The sequence below is a fragment of the Trichoderma gamsii genome (genome assembly GCF_001481775.2).
Source record: "Trichoderma gamsii strain T6085 chromosome Unknown Scaffold_24.2, whole genome shotgun sequence".
Classification (NCBI taxonomy): Eukaryota; Fungi; Ascomycota; class Sordariomycetes; order Hypocreales; family Hypocreaceae; genus Trichoderma; species Trichoderma gamsii.
Genome location: NW_020171361.1, coordinates 332,101 through 349,053, shown reverse-complemented (window position 1 = coordinate 349,053; position 16,953 = coordinate 332,101). Strand labels below are relative to the sequence as shown.

Genomic DNA, 16,953 nt, shown 5'->3' with positions numbered 1-16,953 from the left:
GTTAAAGGCCTGCTAGTAGCACGACCGAAGAGGCTACCGAGATGGGTGCTGTAGTGGCGTAGCAGGGCGATGACACTTAATGGAGCAATTATTTTTTTCTTTTTTCCCTTCTCTTTTGAGTTTTTGGTAGGTAAATCTTGTGTTTCATAATGAAGCTGCCATTTCGCAGCCTTAACTGGACTGTCTCAACGGTCAGGGGACTAAGAGGTTTGATGGGCAACATTGACGGACTCCCTAGAAAAACATCCAACCAGCAACATGATCCAAGCATGCCAGTGATATAGTGATATTGCTGTCTACTATCTAGAAATAGAATGTAGAAGAAAAAAAACACAAAAGGAGATAATTTTGCTTTTCATTTCCAGTTAGCCTACTTTACGCCGTCGTGGAATAGTGAAATCCCATAGCCATACTTGCATCGCACCGACATAGGACGCTACCCTAAATTTCTGGCAGTTACAAAAGCATCCGTGTACATTTACGCTCGCTAATATACCATTCAATACATATGACTTATCAACAGCTGAGTCTAAATGAGCTGATCAGGCCTTGTCAAAAAAATTGAAAACATTTTATTGCAATAGTTCAAAGACTCATGATAGCCAATTATCGGAGCATTCGAAGAGAGCTGATAACAAGCTTTCTCAATCCACCCGTTCTATTTTATATTCATGGGTATTAGTATATCGGGACCAAGTTAAGTCAAGTGCTGCTTCTCTCTGTAGAAGATTGGTGATTTTTTTGTTCGTGCAATACGTTCTTACTTTACTTCAAATACTTGCGTGCGCTTGCTCTCTGGCATGTTCTTGTGGTGTCAACGCAAACGATGCTTTTCAGACTTCTAATGTATAATTTTTCCCTTTGCATTACTCTTCTCTTTTGTTTAGAATTTACGAATTGTAAGGCGATGTACCTAAATTAATCGTAAATACGACATACATGTTTACGATATCCTGAAATCGGCTTAGTAAGTCCTTATCTAATGGAATTCTCCTCTTGTTCGCACGGCTTTAGCCAAGCCAAAATATCCTGAAGTGGCACGTTAAGAATCTTTCTAGAGAAGCGGATCCGCTTGTTTCCAAGAAGAAAGTGGATGTTTCCTAGTTGGTCGATTTCCGCTCCGCTCCCTACGAAGGGAAAAACTCCGCGTCATGGAAATTGCCGTTGGTGGTTTCCATTGGTGGGAACTGCCGAGGCTCGGTTTATGGTCAAGATTATTTGATATAAGTTGTATAGCGGCGAAGTGGAAAAAAAAAAAAAAAAAAAAAAAAAAAAGAAGGAATCAAGGATTTTCTCTTCTTTTCTTCTTTTTGATCTACTGTTGCTTTTTTAGAGTCTGTGAGAAAAACAACTGCAACATGTCTACAAATATGCAAGCGTGGCAAATTGCCACCCCTGGGCTTCTAGACGATGTGTTGAAACTTGTCGATAATGCAGCGAAGCCTTCCAAGCCCCTTCAACAAGGACAAATTCTTGTTGAAGTCGTCAGTGCTGGACTCAATCCCGCAGACTATAAGATGGTAGAGATGGGCTTCGCATCCAAGGCAATTACATCGTTTCCCAAGACAGCAGGGATGGACCTAAGCGGCAAAGTCGTCGCTATCGGAAATGATGTAACAGATGTCAAAGTCAACGACGCTGTACTGGTTCGCCTGGATCCTACAAAAGCACCAGGCTCACTCTCTCAATTTATTGTTGCCGATTACCATGGGTACGCTGTCTTGCCACCGGACTTCGATCTTGATCTCGCAGCCGGCGCGCCGACGACTGCTTTGACGGCGTACCAATCTATAAAGCCTTATGTTCAAGCCGGCGCCAAAGTCTTTATCAATGGCGGATCAGGCGGTGCCGGTACCTACGGCATTCAAATCGCAAAAGCTCTTGGTTGCCACGTCATTACTTCTTGCTCTACTGCGAAACGAGAGCTCTGTGAGCGATTAGGAGCTGATGAGATCATCGATTACAAGGCTGGTGACGTTGTTACACAGTTAAAGCAGAAGGCGATCATCTTTGATCTGATTGTCGACAACGTCGGTTCATCCCTTCCAGATCTCTATCAGCAATCTCATCACTATCTCAAGCCGGAGGGAGCCTTTGTTCTAGTGGGAGGGTCTGCATCTCTAAGCAGTATTAAGAATGTCATGAAGGCAAAATTTACGCCTTCATTTTTGGGTGGAGGTAAAAGCAAATTTATTACCTACATAACGAAGAATGATCACGACGATTTAGCCCAGATAGCAAAATGGCTAGGCGAGGGAGTGATTAAGACAATCATTGACTCAACATTCGAGTTCGAAGAGACCTTGAAAGCATACGAACATCTTAAAAAGGGCTCAAGTGGTGGAAAGGTTATTGTTCATGTCTCAAGCAAGGCATGATTGTTGTTCCCTACGACATATTTATTATTCGGCATGATGGAACTTGTCCGCCACTGGCGCAGGCATGTTTGTCTTAAATCTACGCTTAAAGGCGGTTATTGCCATCCGAAGCACGACTTCTATCAATGAAACGCCCAGTGTCACTTGATATGATACCCTCCAACATCAATATGGCAAGACAAATCCGATATAGTCTTTAAGAGACAGACTGAAATGGGTTATAGAGGTTAATATACAATAGGCATGTATATATGTTATTATTTTTTATTTAAAAAAAAGGTTTAGAGTGAACTTGGAAAGTAAACTTTTCTTTAAAGAGAAGTTATATAGCACCACAACTTTATTTTTCAACACCTCAGTTGCAGCGCACAACAAGGCAGCCAGTCCACATATCAAAAACATGTACACAACTGCTAAATACATTTAAAAATCCATGGATAGCAGTAGCAGTAGCAATAGAGGCAATAGCAGCAATGCCGGCAGCAGCCCACGCTGTAGTTGGAGTGCTGGATAATAGATTTGGGTTGTTGGATAATAATATTTCTCTTTTTTCAAGGCTATAATCATTTATTAGGTAGCTCGGATTCTTTTCACAACTTTCATCTATCGTTACACAACTTATGTATGGAAAGCAGTACTTTTAACCTCAGCGTCTACCGACTCCCCAAAAGTACCTTTGTAGCCGTTTTCCTCAAGATAAGCACGGAATCGAGCATCTTCACTCTCAAGGTCTTTCTCCTCATCAGGAATCAAGAACCAGGTGATAAGGCAGCCGACCATGGCAAAAGCAGCTCCGATAAGAAAGACACCTTGAACACCCTTTTGGGAATCTGAGAAGGAGTTTTGTATAGGAGTGAAAACTTGCGTGCCAATGGCAGCTCCAGCTTTACCAACAGCGGCAGCAAAGCCCAAGAAATGGCCTCGCACAGGGGTGGGAAATGATTCTGCGCCGCAAAGAAAAGTGCCGACCTGGGAATAATTAGCTTCACGAGCCCTTTCAAAATTGGAGAAAGCCTACACGTACACCTGGACCCATTTCTCCCAAAGTGTTAAAAATGCCGTATAAGACAACAAAGAGCGGGAATACGCTGGTTATGGGATTGAGATCGCCTCCAATGATGAATGCTAGGATAGACCATAAGAAGAATCCCAGTGCCATGGTTTGTTTGCGTCCGATTTTGTCCATTAGAAGACCTCCTATTAATGTCCCAGGCAGGTAAAAGCAGTTGAGAACAGTGCCGTAGCCAATGTTTTGGATAAGGGTGTTGTTGGGATTCAGCGTTCCAATGATGGTTGAACCAAAGATGCCAAAAGGATAAGTCTGTCCAGCGGAAATCATTGAGTTGGTGTGTTCCATTTAATAGTAGAGATTGAAGTAGACGATCACTTACAACAAAGTCATACATGAACCACGCCAGTGAAGTTCCAAGCATGGGCTTCCAATAACGTTTGATGACTAGCCAATATGGAATATCCTTCATAGAGTGCTTTCGGTACTGAGTTGAATTGATCAAACGAAGACGAAAGAACAAGAGACCGACAGGAAGGATGAAGCCAAGGCCGAAAGAAACTCGCCAAACCCCATCGCTAATTCGCTGATGATAGGCAGCTAAGATAATGAGCACAATGACGCCGGCCATTACGAAACCGAGGTCGATGGCAAAGTCTGTGGCTACAGCAACCAGCATGCCGCGACGGCGTCTTACAAAGACAGTTTCATCTGAGGCTTCGGCACTGCCAGTACCACAAGTCGGATATTCTCCTATTACCCCCAACCCTCATTAAACACTGTTCAACGTTTGTAAATCTGAAGAGTGACACTCACCTCCAGCGCCGAATCCCGCGACGCCGCGGGAGACGATTAACATCCAAAATAAGCCTGTCGGAGTTTTGCCGCGCGCTGCAGTGGCTAACACGATTCCCAAGGTCAAAAACAGAGTCGCAAAGACGATGCCAGTCCGACGACCCAGTCTATCGATTCCCCATCCGAAAAACAGCATTCCAAACACTTCCCCAATAAGGAAAGCATTCGACAGTCTAGTCTTGATAGTAGGGGTAAATGCGTCGGGATATAGCTCTGCGAATAAAGGGTTCATGTATCCGATGACCTGCGCATTGTAGCCGTCTGAGAATAGAGCTAAGCCACCGACGAGGACCATGAAGATTGATGAGACGCGACTGATGCGCGAAATGTTTGGCTGAGTGACGGCATCTTTGCTGGTATCGTTGCTTGGCTGAAGAGTTGGCGATACAGCCACTTCATTGACTTGCGCATTCTTGGAGTCCATCTTTGTGAAGGTTTTGTGAGTCAACTTGGCGACGATCTGAGGACTGCAAGAATAAAGAAAGATTCCAGCAGCACTCTCTGTGGTCTTATCTCAGATAAAGGTGGCCTACATGGAAGTGGCTTCCGCTTTCATGCAATGTAACTTAATATATAGTATACGGTGAACAGAGAAAGCCTTGATTCGAACAAATTAAGCACGATGCACGTGAACACATGCAGGGACCGATATCTGGTGAAGTCTAAGAAACGTGTATTAAAAGTTGCATAAGCGCTATCTCTTCGTGGCCCCGTATAAGACAACTTATAATATTCTTCGAAATCAACATTATTACGAGATAAAAGGTCTAAATGTCATCCACTGAGGGGATAATTTTGTATTCGAGCAGTCGCATTTTGACGATTCCCACGTGCGCACGAACCTGAGGGGTATTCCCAGCTGCATCTTTGGTCATCTAGCCGTTTATCTTGTTCAAGATACACATTTCTTTCTGTTTTGTTGGTGTTGTAGCATCCCAAGAAGGCGCTGCCTGTGCCGATCGAACGGCAACGCGAGCCACGTGCGCCGAGAATATCTCTTGATTCATCGGGAGGCGTTCCGGCGGTGGTCCACATCCGGTATTAGCCACTTGGTGGGGCAATCCGCAAAGCCATTAGTTCCTCTTCGCGAGCGAAATGGGACGAAAGATTCCCGGTGGGAGAGGATTCATTCCCGTAAGCGAAATACTAGCTTGACGGGGAACTTCCGGATGCAAAATAGCAATGTTAAGGTGTAAGAAGAGAAGACGAGGAAAAAGGGAAGAAGAGCTGAGCATTAAAAAAGAGCTGGCTAGCTCTGTAGGTTCTACCCAGCTATGTCACATATCGTTAACTGGAGTTGCATCGCATAACCATGTTGTCCTCGGAACAAGTTGCCTTTATCAAGGCGAATGGGTATCTCGTTGTTCGTGATATCCTCAGCGATACCGAAACTAAAGAGCTGCAAAGATGGGCACAAGAGGTCCATGACTGGACTCCAACTGCCGACTCTCAGTTCATGCCATACGAGGTAAAGTCTTTTATTAGATCAGTATAACTAGGATCTATCATTGAAAGGAAACTCTTGCTCATAGTTGATAGGAAATAAATTCTCGAGGCGAGACAGTTCTGTGCCGCACAGAAAACTACGCCGAGTCCCACGAGGGCTTCAACGGGCTGCTGCGAGGCAAAAAGCTCTTGGGAGTATTAGCAGAGCTTTCAGGAGAGCCTATGAATCTTTTTAAAGAGAAGATTAACTACAAACTCGCAGGAAGCGGTATGTCATATTTTCGCTGGATAGAGCGAGCACGTTTACTAACAGAAAAGGTGGGTTTGCGCCGCATATCGATGCCGTGGCCTATAACCACATTAAAGATGTTAAGCATCTAACCATCTTGCTTGCCGTGGATAAATCTAATTTTAACAACGGTGGCCTGGAAGTTGTTGATGCCAGCCATAATATGGATATTCCTCTGAATGATGACGATCACTGCATCACTGCTGACTGGGTGGATAATCATGAGTGGAAGCCTGTTGAGCTAGAGCCTGGTAAATATACACCCCTTTCTTCTTCACTTCAGCAGAAAGATATCAATATCTCTAATCATTATGGATAGGCCAGCTGCTCATCTTCACATCATACTTGGCGCACCGCAGTGGGCCGAATGACAGTGATGAGAATCGCAAAGCACTCTATGCTACTTACAATCTCGCTAGTGAGGGAGACTTACACCAAGCATACTACGAGCGCCGAATGAAGGAATGGCCTGCAACCCACATGCGTAAAAAGGGGGAGCTGTATGAGGATGGAGCTTTGCGATACGCTTTCGGGTCACCAATGTTAAGCGTTGATGCTGGCCGCCAGTTGGCTTTTTAGATAGAGAACCAGTAAACAGTGAAAGTCGCTGATATATAAGCAATATATAAATATAATTTCGAGTTCTCTGGGAAATCTTGTTACATTATACGGTATGATTAGACTTGGATATGCGTCACTTGTACGACCGGTATCCGATCCAAAGGCGTGTTCTACGGAGATGTAGCAGTTTAAGTGGATTAGATCTATCCGTTAGATCTCAAGAGCATCGAGCCTGGTGAATGAGATTCGATCTATCCACGTGCCTACCGCATAATCCCGAGTGGACGATCTATCCACGTGTTCATGCATAGGGTGGAGCGTTTGAGCCCATGTTTTAGCATACCATATTAGCTAAAATAGTGCTTATCTATATTTTCTCTCAAATATTTGCGATCGCTGTATATCTATTACGGCCCAATGCTTTGCATGACTTCTATCTAAGCTTAAGCTTCTATCACGCTGCTGGCCGTTTTCTCCCACCATGGCCATCCCTACAATTCTCAAGCCAACGACTATCACTTCTTACATAATATCCATTCTTGAAGCTTCAGATCATACTCCTTATATCGGGGAGCCTATCTCGCAGCTTCAACATTCCTTACAATGCGCTGCTCTGGCTGCCCATGCATCGCCGCCTGTAGATGAGGCCACGCAAGTGGCGGCACTGCTTCATGATATTGGCCAGTTTGCGCCTCCAGAAGATCTTATTGCTTCATCAAGACTTCCTATTCAGAATCTGGGCGATGCACCAGCCACACAAAGCGTTGGTCGCGTCGGCCACGAAACTCTAGGAGCGCGTCTCCTTCTCTCGCTGGGCTTCTCTGACAAAGTCACCCGCCTCGTGGAATCCCATGTGGCAGCTAAACGGTATCTGTGCGCCGTAGACGAATCTTACAACGACTTCCTATCCGAATCCAGCAAGAAAAGTCTATTTTACCAAGGAGGTCCTATGTCTGCCGAAGAGGTAAAGGAGTTTAGCTCTGGGCCGTTCTGCCGAGAGATGTGCCAGCTAAGGAAATGGGATGACGAAGCAAAAGTTGAAGGTCTCAATGTGAGAAACCTAGATAGTTGGAGAAAAGCAATCGAGGGACAGATAGAGCGAGGATGATGGCGAAAAACGAACTCAAAAAGTATCATATGAAGATTTGCGTGAACGCCAGCTTGAGTAGGACTACATATTTAAAGATGCGATTTTATGGTCAAAGTTTCTGATTATAAGCTCGTGGACTAACTTCATTTTCATAAGAGCCGTGGTACAATATTCTGTTTATTTAACTTTTATCTGCGAAATCGCCAATCTTTATATCAGCGGACCGTAACATGAAGGATCCTCTGCCGAGAAAGAACAGGTGTGGAGGATGCCATAGTCAAGTGGTTCTATTTGCAAGGAACCGTAGGTAATGAAATCCGAATATTGCAAGAAGAGAATATGAGGGTAAACAGGATCAAGAGAAACAGGATCAAGATAAACTGCCTCCAGAAAGGCGGGAGAAATGAGGTGGTCTGGTGATCCATGTATATGTAGAAAAGTTGACTCATATGAGGCAAATAAGAGCTTTAAATGATGAAAAGAATATCTGGTGGCGTTAGGCGCGCCAATATTATCTAAAATTTTGAAAGATTGGCCGATAACCCAGCGTATATACTTCATAATAATTGAAAAGCAAAATTAACCTTTACGGCGGTGGAGATTGTGTACGAGTACTTATCTTGTAGCCCGATGTACCAACAAATCTCATTGTGCACCTTCAAGGGAAATCACTGGAGCATTAGGGAGAGTAGCTTGGTGGATTTGTCAACATTTTACTAATTTCTTTTGGAAACACATTTAAGTGCTTTTCCTTCATAATACATTCTGGCCATACACATATTCCTTTGCCATCGAACATGAGCAGCGACGCCGACATCATATTTACAAGCGGCTAGTTGGCCTCAAGGGAGACTCCTTCGGAAGATCAAAACGATCCAGGTTCGCAACCTTTGTCCAAGCCGCCACAAAGTCGTTTACAAACTTCTGCTTGGAATCGGAGCTGCCGTATACTTCCGCAACAGCCCGCAGTTCGGGGTGAGAGCCGAGAACCAAGTCAACACGAGTCGCAGTCCACTTCTTAGCACCACTCTTGCGGTCACTGCCCTCAAAGAGATCATTGTCAGAGGGGTTGGGCTTCCAGACAGTTCCTATATCCAGAAGATTGACAAAGAAGTCATTGGTAAGCACACCAGGCTGGTTGGTGAAGACACCGTGAGTTGAGCCGTCGTAGTTTGTGTTTAGAACACGAAGACCGCCAATGAGGACTGTGAGTTCAGGCACCGAGAGAGTGAGAAGGTGGGCCTTGTCGACCAAGAGGTGCTCTAGCTTGACTCTCTGGGTAGACTTGCCGTAGTTTCGGAAACCATCAGCGACAGGCTCGAGGTGGCCAACCGACTCAACATCAGTCTGCTCCTGAGTGGCGTCATTACGGCCAGGAGTAAACGGAACAGTGATGTCGTGTCCGGCGTCTTTGGCGGCCTTTTCAATAGCCGCAGATCCCGCCAAGACAATCAGGTCAGCAAGAGATACCTTCTTGCCACCGCTCTGCGAGCTGTTGAACTTCTGCTGAACCTTCTCCAAAGCCTGCAGAACCTCAGCCAGCTGAGCAGGGTTGTTCGCCTTCCAATCCTTCTGTGGCGCCAGGCGAATGCGAGCACCGTTGGCGCCACCTCGCTTATCACTGCCACGGAAAGTTGAAGCAGATGCCCAGGCAGTGGAAATCAGCTTGGAGGGTGTAACTCCAGATGCCAAAACTTCCTTCTTGAGAGCGGCAACGTCGCTGTCGTTGATCAGAGTGTAGTTGACTGCGGGAATAGGATCCTGCCAAGAGAACTGTTCCTTGGGAATCTCGGGGCCCACGTAGCGAGTAGGTGGTCCCATGTCACGGTGCGTCAGCTTGAACCAGGCCTTGGCAAACACTTCAGCAAACTGATCGGGGTTCTCCAAGAAACGGCGAGAGATCTTCTCGTAAGCAGGGTCGACACGCAGCGCCAAGTCTGTGGTCAACATGGTGGGCAGCAGCTTCTTGTTAGGATCGAAAGCGTGGGGAATAAACGGCTCAGCGTTCTTGGCCACCCACTGCTTCGCTCCAGCAGGGCTCCTGGTAAGCTCCCATTCGTACTTGAAAAGGTACTCGAGGAACTGGTTGCTCCACTTGGTCGGTGTCTTGGTCCAAGTAACCTCCAGGCCACTGGTGATGGTATCAGCGCCCTTTCCAGAACCAAAAGTGCTGACCCAGCCAAGACCTTGGTTCTCAAGAGGAGCACCCGCAGGCTCAGGGCCTACATGGCTCGTAGGGCCTGCGCCGTGGGTTTTGCCGAAAGTGTGGCCACCAGCAATCAAAGCCACCGTCTCTTCATCGTTCATTGCCATACGGGCAAAAGTGATGCGAATGTCTCGGGCCGCGGCTAGAGCATCAGCGTTGCCATCCGGGCCCTCCGGGTTGACGTAGATAAGTCCCATGTGTGCCTAGTTCATGTATCAGTACAAGTCTATTCTTCAAAGATGCGTCCGGGAAACAGAACTACGTACTGCTCCTAGGGGGGCCTCGAGCTCGCGGGAGTGGACATCAGTGTGCTGCCTCTCGTCGGAGTCGACCACTCCGTGATCTTTGGCAGCTCCCGCAAAGCCGTGGGCATATCGGACGTCATTGCCCAGCCATGTAGTTTCGCCACCCCAGTAGGCAGCCTCGTCAGCTTCCCAAGTGTCTGAACGGCCACCTGCGAAGCCTATGGGCTTGAAACCCATGGATTCGAGGGCCACGTTGCCGGACAGAACAATGAGGTCAGCCCATGAGAGCTTGTTGCCATACTTTGCCTTGATGGGCCAAAGCAGACGTCGAGCCTTGTCCAAGCTCACGTTGTCGGGCCAGCTGTTGAGAGGCGCGAATCGTTGTTGGCCCTATAAACCCAATATGTTAGCAAAGGTCAAAGTATAAAGGATGCCGAGTTTCAACTATTAGGCATCAATATCGCTCGCTTACTTGTGCACCGCCTCCTCTCCCGTCGAAGACACGATATGTACCGGTGGAATGCCAGGCCAGACGAACAAATAGACCTCCATAATGACCAAAGTCGGCGGGCCAGAAGTCTTGCGAATCGGTCATGAGGGCCGTCAAGTCCTTCTTGACGGCATCATAGTCAAGGGTCTTGAAAGCGGCCGCATAGTCGAAATCTTCACCCAGAGGGTTGGTGACATTTGTATGCTGACGAAGAATGTTCAACTTTAAAGACTCGGGCCACCAGTCCTTGTTTCGAGTTCCACCGCCAGCGGCGTTGATGTGGTTTACGGGGCACTTTCCGGCGTCGCCCATTTTTGTGATAGCAGAGAGTATAATAAAGGGGGAAAAGTAGAGTTCAAACTTGGCTGCTTCAGAAGCAGAAACAGAATTTGGGAAACGCTAACAAAGAAGGAACAGAGGGAGCGGGAGAAGGAGTATAAAAAGAAGCAGAAGAACCCGAAAAGAGAAAGAGATGGACAACTGCTCGCCACCCAATAACGAGGGCGACATTAGTTAAGGAGGGGTCAGAGACAACCCCGCGTTTGATCAGACAATTAGCACGCCCTCGGGCCTCCGAAATGTCGCGATTTGCGTTGCTCATGGTCCTCATCTGGATCTGCAGTGAAACGCCATGTGCGGCTGTTGTGTCATCGCTCACGCTGCTGACGAACCGAAGACTCGCAATTTCAAAGGCCCACGGCTCTTAGCTTTAAGCCGGCAGCCAAGTGGACAAGCGGGGTCCTGGTGGAGGGGAAGCTTTTGATGGAGGGGAACTTTGGCCACGGATTGGTTCATTAGAGGCGATGCAGCCACGCTTATTCGTTTCGGATTGGATGGGCCGAATCTGGCACAGTATGTGGTGGCTTGTCTCTGGTGAGCTCTCGGTACAGACTGTTCGAGTTGCTAGTCTGTTTCGGAGACTAATGAACGGTAGCTACTTGAGTATTCCCAGTTAGGCTGCTGGCTGACGCACTTTGCTTGTGTCTACTCCGCATTAATAACTAGTAGGATGGACTACTGGGCGCAGTGCCTAGACCTAGATGCTCTAATAAACAGCCCAACCGGCAAAGGAGCAATATACTTACTTAAGTAGCTAAGTGAATATAAGATTGAACTAACGGAGACTTTAGTTATACATTGTGCACCATAAGTTTACACAGGTTAAGACAAGGGGCAGATTAGTATATCTAATAGTAGTATAGATGAAAGTTTTAGTTGGCAAGTTTAATCATACTAACACTACATGTAGTTGCGTTTCCTGATCTGCTTTATTCGCATGTGGATGCCTCAAACATGCGACATGCATTGAAGTAAGGAGCAATTAGCCTCGCCCAGCGCGCTGAGCCGTCCATAAACTTCTAGCTCGCAGCCCTTGACCCGCCGTGTATTTATTCCAGCACGACTGCCACTGATTGCTCATATAATTATCTGTAGGGTCTACACCTGGAAGATCAGGACAGGTATCTCTACCTGCTGGGCAATCCAGATCTGGTCCGTTACTGGTAATTACAAGCAGATGCACAGGTGTGTCATCGACCTGATGAAGTTGGTGTTATTACATATACTTTTATCTGACATCAGGATGGCTGAACTTACAAAATCATTGTCCCCGTTCTGGCAAGTGTAGGGATAAGCACCATGCTCAATATAACTGATATTGGTTAGCAAGAATAGTATATTCGGCGTTATGTGATAGTGACAGGCTGGAGTTTGGGAAAACGTACGTATGGAATAGACCAAACCAGTGGCCTACTTCATGACAAGTAAGACCGCCCGTGGTGTACCTTTCTGGCTCTGTCTCGAAATGTGGACCAATGCCGCCTGGAAGAGTATTGGCTTGTATGACCACGCCGTCCTGCATGAAATCATCGGTACCGTCGTAGTAGTCGCCAGGCGGTGTGCCGATCTGTAAGGTTGATACTTATTAGCCCACGTTATGCATATTGTGCTACTTCTACCCGGACTGCAAGCTGCCCAGATATTTTCGACTTGGTAAGTAACATACACCCAAAAGTCCAGATCCTTCTGTAAGTAGAGTGGTATAGAGATTCAAAGTGCCGTAGCCACCTTGACGCAAAGCTCTCTTCATATCAGGCCAGCCATCGAGGTTTGCGTTCGACCAAGTCGCATTTTGCGTATAAGTCACGTTAACCAAGTTGAAGGAGAACCCGTGTGGTGCCCAAGCATCGCTGAGCACCTTAATCTGGGCATCGAGTTGAGTTCTCTATTTGTTAAAGCATTAGCGTCCTGTCCGCATCGTCTAGTTGAGAGGCAGCAGTTTCTTACAGGGATATAGCCCCCTTCCTCAGTCTCATTGACGTAAACCACATGAAACCAAGTCGGTACGGTGGTGATGTCTGTGTCTCGTGCATCTAACGTCATCATTCTCTCTTTTTCGTATATTGCCTGGGCTCTAGCAATTTCATCCTCGGATGGTGGTGGGTTGCCGCAGCCAGTAACAGGCGTGATTGCCTTCGCTGATGAACTGATCGCCAGCCAACATAGCGAAAATTGCAACAGTCCAGAGTGCATCATGGCTGCTGTTGTAACAAAGAGTAGTGTCAAGCTCGTCGACGTTGATCGGAACAGGCGAAGGCGATAGATCCAGAGTTGTTAGTTAATTGTGTTGTTGAGGGCCTGACATTAATCTTTTATAGAGCTCTACCGAGTATATGATCGCCCAAAGAAAGCCTGCAATTGAGTAGCCCAATACGTCAGCATATCAAGCACTAGACTAGGGGGTAAAGGGGCACCATGTGCATGCTTAAATACGAGTGTTAGGGATACTTAAATACGAGTGTAAATACGAGTGTAAACACGAATGCATTTCATTCACTTATATATATCAGGAATCTAGATATAGAGGTTGAATCCCGTGACATGACTTAGAAACCTCCGAGTTACAGTCGGGGTTCAAAAGTCTTTAGCGATATTTGCAAGAAATAGTAATTAGTTATGATAACAGAATGGCCGATGTGTTAGTTGCACTGTTTTTATACCATGTCGAGTGGCTTGATGCCTTTGAGCTGCCGATCAACCTCCTCCGCGTGGACTAAGCTATAGAAATCTCGAATAGTACGCTCGAAACGTTGCGTCCTTAGGTTACCTACTCACTCTCTTCGCTTTCTCCTTGTTACCGTCGTATTGCATCGCAAAGAATTGCAAAAATTCGCAAAAACTCGCAAAAACTCGCCAAAACGGTTCCCTCGGCAGCTGTCCTTGCGGAATAGCCTTAGCGTCTAAGTTTCTCAGGTGCACGGGTTCGCTTTTGGCGGCAACTCACAAGTCTCGGGTCCTGGTTGGTGTCGTGTTTCGAGTCCTGGTTGACCTCGTGTTTCTGCATGACGAAGGAGCCGGCTAGGTGGATCATGTCGTGTTGAGATACGCTCCCGAAACAGATAGACTGACAGTCTGCATCGTTGAAGTTGCACATATGATATTATATGATACCGGACATAAACGCTTGAGTCGCCTTGTCGATGCCCCATAATCTTGTTTCGCTCCGCTGGGGTAAGAGCTTTTGTCTCGGTGCTAAGATACTGATAGCGCTGCCTAGCACAAACGTACTTTCAGCTTCTTGCCAGACACTCTGCGTAATTCTACCATTCGAGCGCCTTTGCTAGCCCTATCGGCCCCCCTAGCCGAATGAAGTAACAACGTTCGAGTATACAAGGGCCTCATCCAAGGCCACCCCCCCTGAGCCTTGCTCAGATCTCTACATCGCGAAAGACTGAGCGTTAACGACACTCTTTATGCCAGTAGAGACAAAGACGATCACTACTTGCGGGAACAACAAGCTTATAGATGTCTTCAGGGCTGCGAAAACGTTTAAGAACGCCTGGCCCGAAAAGCCCATTGCCATTATAGGGATCAGCGGATCATATAGCAACATATCGTCTTCGCCAAGTGCGCAATGCTTTAGATTAGATTCACATCCCGATTGTTTAATATCCTCCAGATTCATTTTCAAAACAATACGTGGTTTTAAGTCGCCCGCACGGGGCGGAAAGAGCTGGAATTCTTCATGTTCATAACATAACTGCCCCGTAAAGACACCCCGTTCGTATAGGGGTGGCGCCTAACCTCTTAGAGGCATCTAGTGCCAGGCTACACTCGGCTATCTAGCGTTAGATTTTAGAGGACCTTTCTGCCTAATGTTTATAAAGGGGAATTTAATGAGAGAACGCAAACCACAGGCTGTTATTGAACTCGTTGATGTCTCTCTTTGATGATTAGAAACTCAGCGGACCGCGGAGATTTTGGGCGAACTTATATGCAGAGACAGCATTGCGTTTGTGTATACGCGACATGTGGTCTTCGCTATTAGCTGCTATATACTCCGTTCTGCAGTCTAGTCCAGTTCACAAGCTCCGTCAGCCAATAGTATCGGTGACCGCCCTTGCCGCTGAGATGATAGATAGGCCCAATGTTCATAGGGATTGAGCCTGTGGGGTTGAGCTTAGGGACTTATAAGTCTACTGATGGGAGCTCTAGAAACTTACAACCGATCATGGTAAGGTTGTCCATCTCTCATGGGGCCAAGGAATAGATGCGTGGAAGGATTTCAGAAATGGGCACATAGCGGGGTAATCATCCTGGAGGAAGTACATATGCAACCCTTCTTTCGCGATCAAAAGCCCAATGTTGGTGGATTTGCAGTTTACAGATAACAGAATAAGCAATCAGCGTAGGAATGGCTCTTCTTGCATTCAGCAACTACTGCCATCAATCACCATTAGTCCAAATCATTCAGCTAGGCCGACGCATCGCGAGATACGGCATTATGGAGTACACTTACACCAGACAACTAAGGTAAGGTACCTAGGCCTAAAGAGCCCCACATGTGCGCTGTTGTCCTCATCGAGTAAAAGTCAGGTTGGTAGAGAAGCAAAGAAGATCAATTGTCGACTTTCACATGGGAAAGGGTATTAGTATTAGTATTGGGTTTAGTGTCTCTCATTCTTATGCAAGCAAAGATCTCCGCAGCTCAGGAACGCGCCGCCAAAGAAAGTTCTAGGCTACCCAGTTTCGAGGCCCAAGTTTAGAAGTACACCCACAACAGTACCGAGGCCCTCCGAATAGCCAGAATGAACCATCCGAATAGCAAATATTTACCCTCCGAATAACAAAAATATACCCACCGAATAGCACAAATACACCGTCCGGATAGCGACGCTCTTTATTATTTGCCATTTTCTAGAATGAAGGGTTCTAGCAAGTTTTTGGATCTACTCAAGATCCATGTCAACTCATTTACCAAGTAGAAACATCACAATAGTGTCACTTCTTTTTTCGACTACCCATATTGAAGTTGTCTAGAAGTGTGTAGTACCTTTTGCTTTGTTTCGAAACCATGATGATCCATGCAACTTTTGGAGAAGATAGAATCTCACGTCGCACTCAACTGGTCCGAGAAGACATATCTGCTGATGATATCATCATCTTCTCCACTAAGATCAGCCAACAAGCTAGTGGCAGGACAGACTAAGCTTAAATACCTAGATTGAGCAGACTGCTGCGAGAAAAGAATGTGCGTTGTGAGTTGATATAGACCAATAATACTAAGCTCTGGATTGCAATTTGCGCGAGAAAGCTCATCCACAATTTGTTGCTTCAATATACTTTTCTAAGAGTTGAGACAAATAGTCCAAGTTGTAAATAACCTGTAGCGCGTTATCGAGGTGATTATCATTTCTGGCGGCTTCAGAGGCCGGTCTAGCGACTAAAACAATATACAAGGGCTAAAATCAACCACCAGATTATTTTGGTCGTGGATTTTAATGAAAAGTCAAGTTCCCTGATCCGATGTTGGAAAGCACCAATCATGATCCTGGTACAGTTATTGATTCGTAAATTTTTAGTACAGGTATGATCGGAGTTGCGGTGCTGCATTCATAGAAGCAGTTTTTATGGGAATCAGTCGGCCCTTTTGCCCTTGCCATCAAAATACTCTCTTTTAAGAAAAGTCGGTTGAAGGATCACACATCTGAAATGCCAAAGTTTAGCCGCTTTCAACTGGCATGTTAAATATATGTGTGTCTTAATTACTGTATGCATCTAGAAGTCTTATGGCAAATCAATCAGCTCACTTTTGTGAGCAGACCTATTGTAAGCATGAGCTAATTCGGCTCTATAAATATGCCACGCAAGTACTGACTTATAAGCGAATTCTGCGCACACAAAGCACATAAACGTTGAAATTAAAATGACAATTGTTATAGTACTTGTCATGGTAATCTTAGCTCAATAGTATGTGATTTATTGAGAGCCCGCCAATTTTACACGTCGTCCCTGTTCAATAAAGAAGGACTCGGGCATTTGAGCACTGCTCCAGCAAGCTACAAAGACTTTTCAATTATACGACTTGTCATAATGTGCCGCACA

The 16,953-nt window shown here is 46.1% G+C and overlaps 8 protein-coding genes across 8 annotated transcripts; 3 read left to right on the top strand and 5 right to left on the bottom strand.

Annotated features, from left to right (window-relative positions):
- Positions 1-1,370: 1,370 nt before the first annotated feature.
- On the top strand, positions 1,371-2,378 carry TGAM01_v206932 (hypothetical protein; the record flags this gene model as incomplete). Its single annotated transcript, XM_018804312.2, has 1 exon — positions 1,371-2,378. The coding sequence occupies one exon, from the start codon at positions 1,371-1,373 to the stop codon at positions 2,376-2,378; it is 1,008 nt and encodes a 335-aa protein (XP_018662427.1).
- Positions 2,379-2,996: 618 nt separating this feature from the next.
- TGAM01_v206931 (hypothetical protein) lies at positions 2,997-4,666 on the bottom strand (the record flags this gene model as incomplete). The annotated part of the gene is made up of 4 exons (XM_018804313.1): positions 2,997-3,347; positions 3,403-3,699; positions 3,770-4,140; positions 4,204-4,666. The coding sequence occupies 4 exons, from the start codon at positions 4,664-4,666 to the stop codon at positions 2,997-2,999; spliced, it is 1,482 nt and encodes a 493-aa protein (XP_018662428.1).
- Positions 4,667-5,554: 888 nt separating this feature from the next.
- Positions 5,555-6,556, top strand: TGAM01_v206930 (hypothetical protein; the record flags this gene model as incomplete). Its single annotated transcript, XM_018804314.1, has 4 exons — positions 5,555-5,710; positions 5,782-5,956; positions 6,007-6,228; positions 6,297-6,556. The coding sequence occupies 4 exons, from the start codon at positions 5,555-5,557 to the stop codon at positions 6,554-6,556; spliced, it is 813 nt and encodes a 270-aa protein (XP_018662429.1).
- Positions 6,557-7,019: 463 nt separating this feature from the next.
- Positions 7,020-7,646, top strand: TGAM01_v206929 (hypothetical protein; the record flags this gene model as incomplete). Its single annotated transcript, XM_018804315.1, has 1 exon — positions 7,020-7,646. The coding sequence occupies one exon, from the start codon at positions 7,020-7,022 to the stop codon at positions 7,644-7,646; it is 627 nt and encodes a 208-aa protein (XP_018662430.1).
- An 804-nt stretch (positions 7,647-8,450) lies between these two features.
- TGAM01_v206928 (catalase/peroxidase HPI) lies at positions 8,451-10,881 on the bottom strand (the record flags this gene model as incomplete). The annotated part of the gene is made up of 3 exons (XM_018804316.1): positions 8,451-10,037; positions 10,101-10,469; positions 10,552-10,881. 3 exons carry the CDS (start codon positions 10,879-10,881, stop codon positions 8,451-8,453), a joined length of 2,286 nt encoding a protein of 761 aa, XP_018662431.1.
- Positions 10,882-11,890: 1,009 nt separating this feature from the next.
- On the bottom strand, positions 11,891-13,104 carry TGAM01_v206927 (metalloprotease; the record flags this gene model as incomplete). Its single annotated transcript, XM_018804317.1, has 5 exons — positions 11,891-12,106; positions 12,166-12,220; positions 12,294-12,475; positions 12,575-12,793; positions 12,856-13,104. The coding sequence occupies 5 exons, from the start codon at positions 13,102-13,104 to the stop codon at positions 11,891-11,893; spliced, it is 921 nt and encodes a 306-aa protein (XP_018662432.1).
- Positions 13,105-13,671: 567 nt separating this feature from the next.
- TGAM01_v206926 (hypothetical protein) lies at positions 13,672-14,002 on the bottom strand (the record flags this gene model as incomplete). Its single annotated transcript, XM_024549980.1, has 2 exons — positions 13,672-13,782; positions 13,853-14,002. 2 exons carry the CDS (start codon positions 14,000-14,002, stop codon positions 13,672-13,674), a joined length of 261 nt encoding a protein of 86 aa, XP_024405289.1.
- An 890-nt stretch (positions 14,003-14,892) lies between these two features.
- TGAM01_v206925 (hypothetical protein) lies at positions 14,893-15,096 on the bottom strand (the record flags this gene model as incomplete). The annotated part of the gene is made up of 2 exons (XM_024549979.1): positions 14,893-15,014; positions 15,072-15,096. 2 exons carry the CDS (start codon positions 15,094-15,096, stop codon positions 14,893-14,895), a joined length of 147 nt encoding a protein of 48 aa, XP_024405288.1.
- Between the last annotated feature and the right edge of the window lie 1,857 nt (positions 15,097-16,953).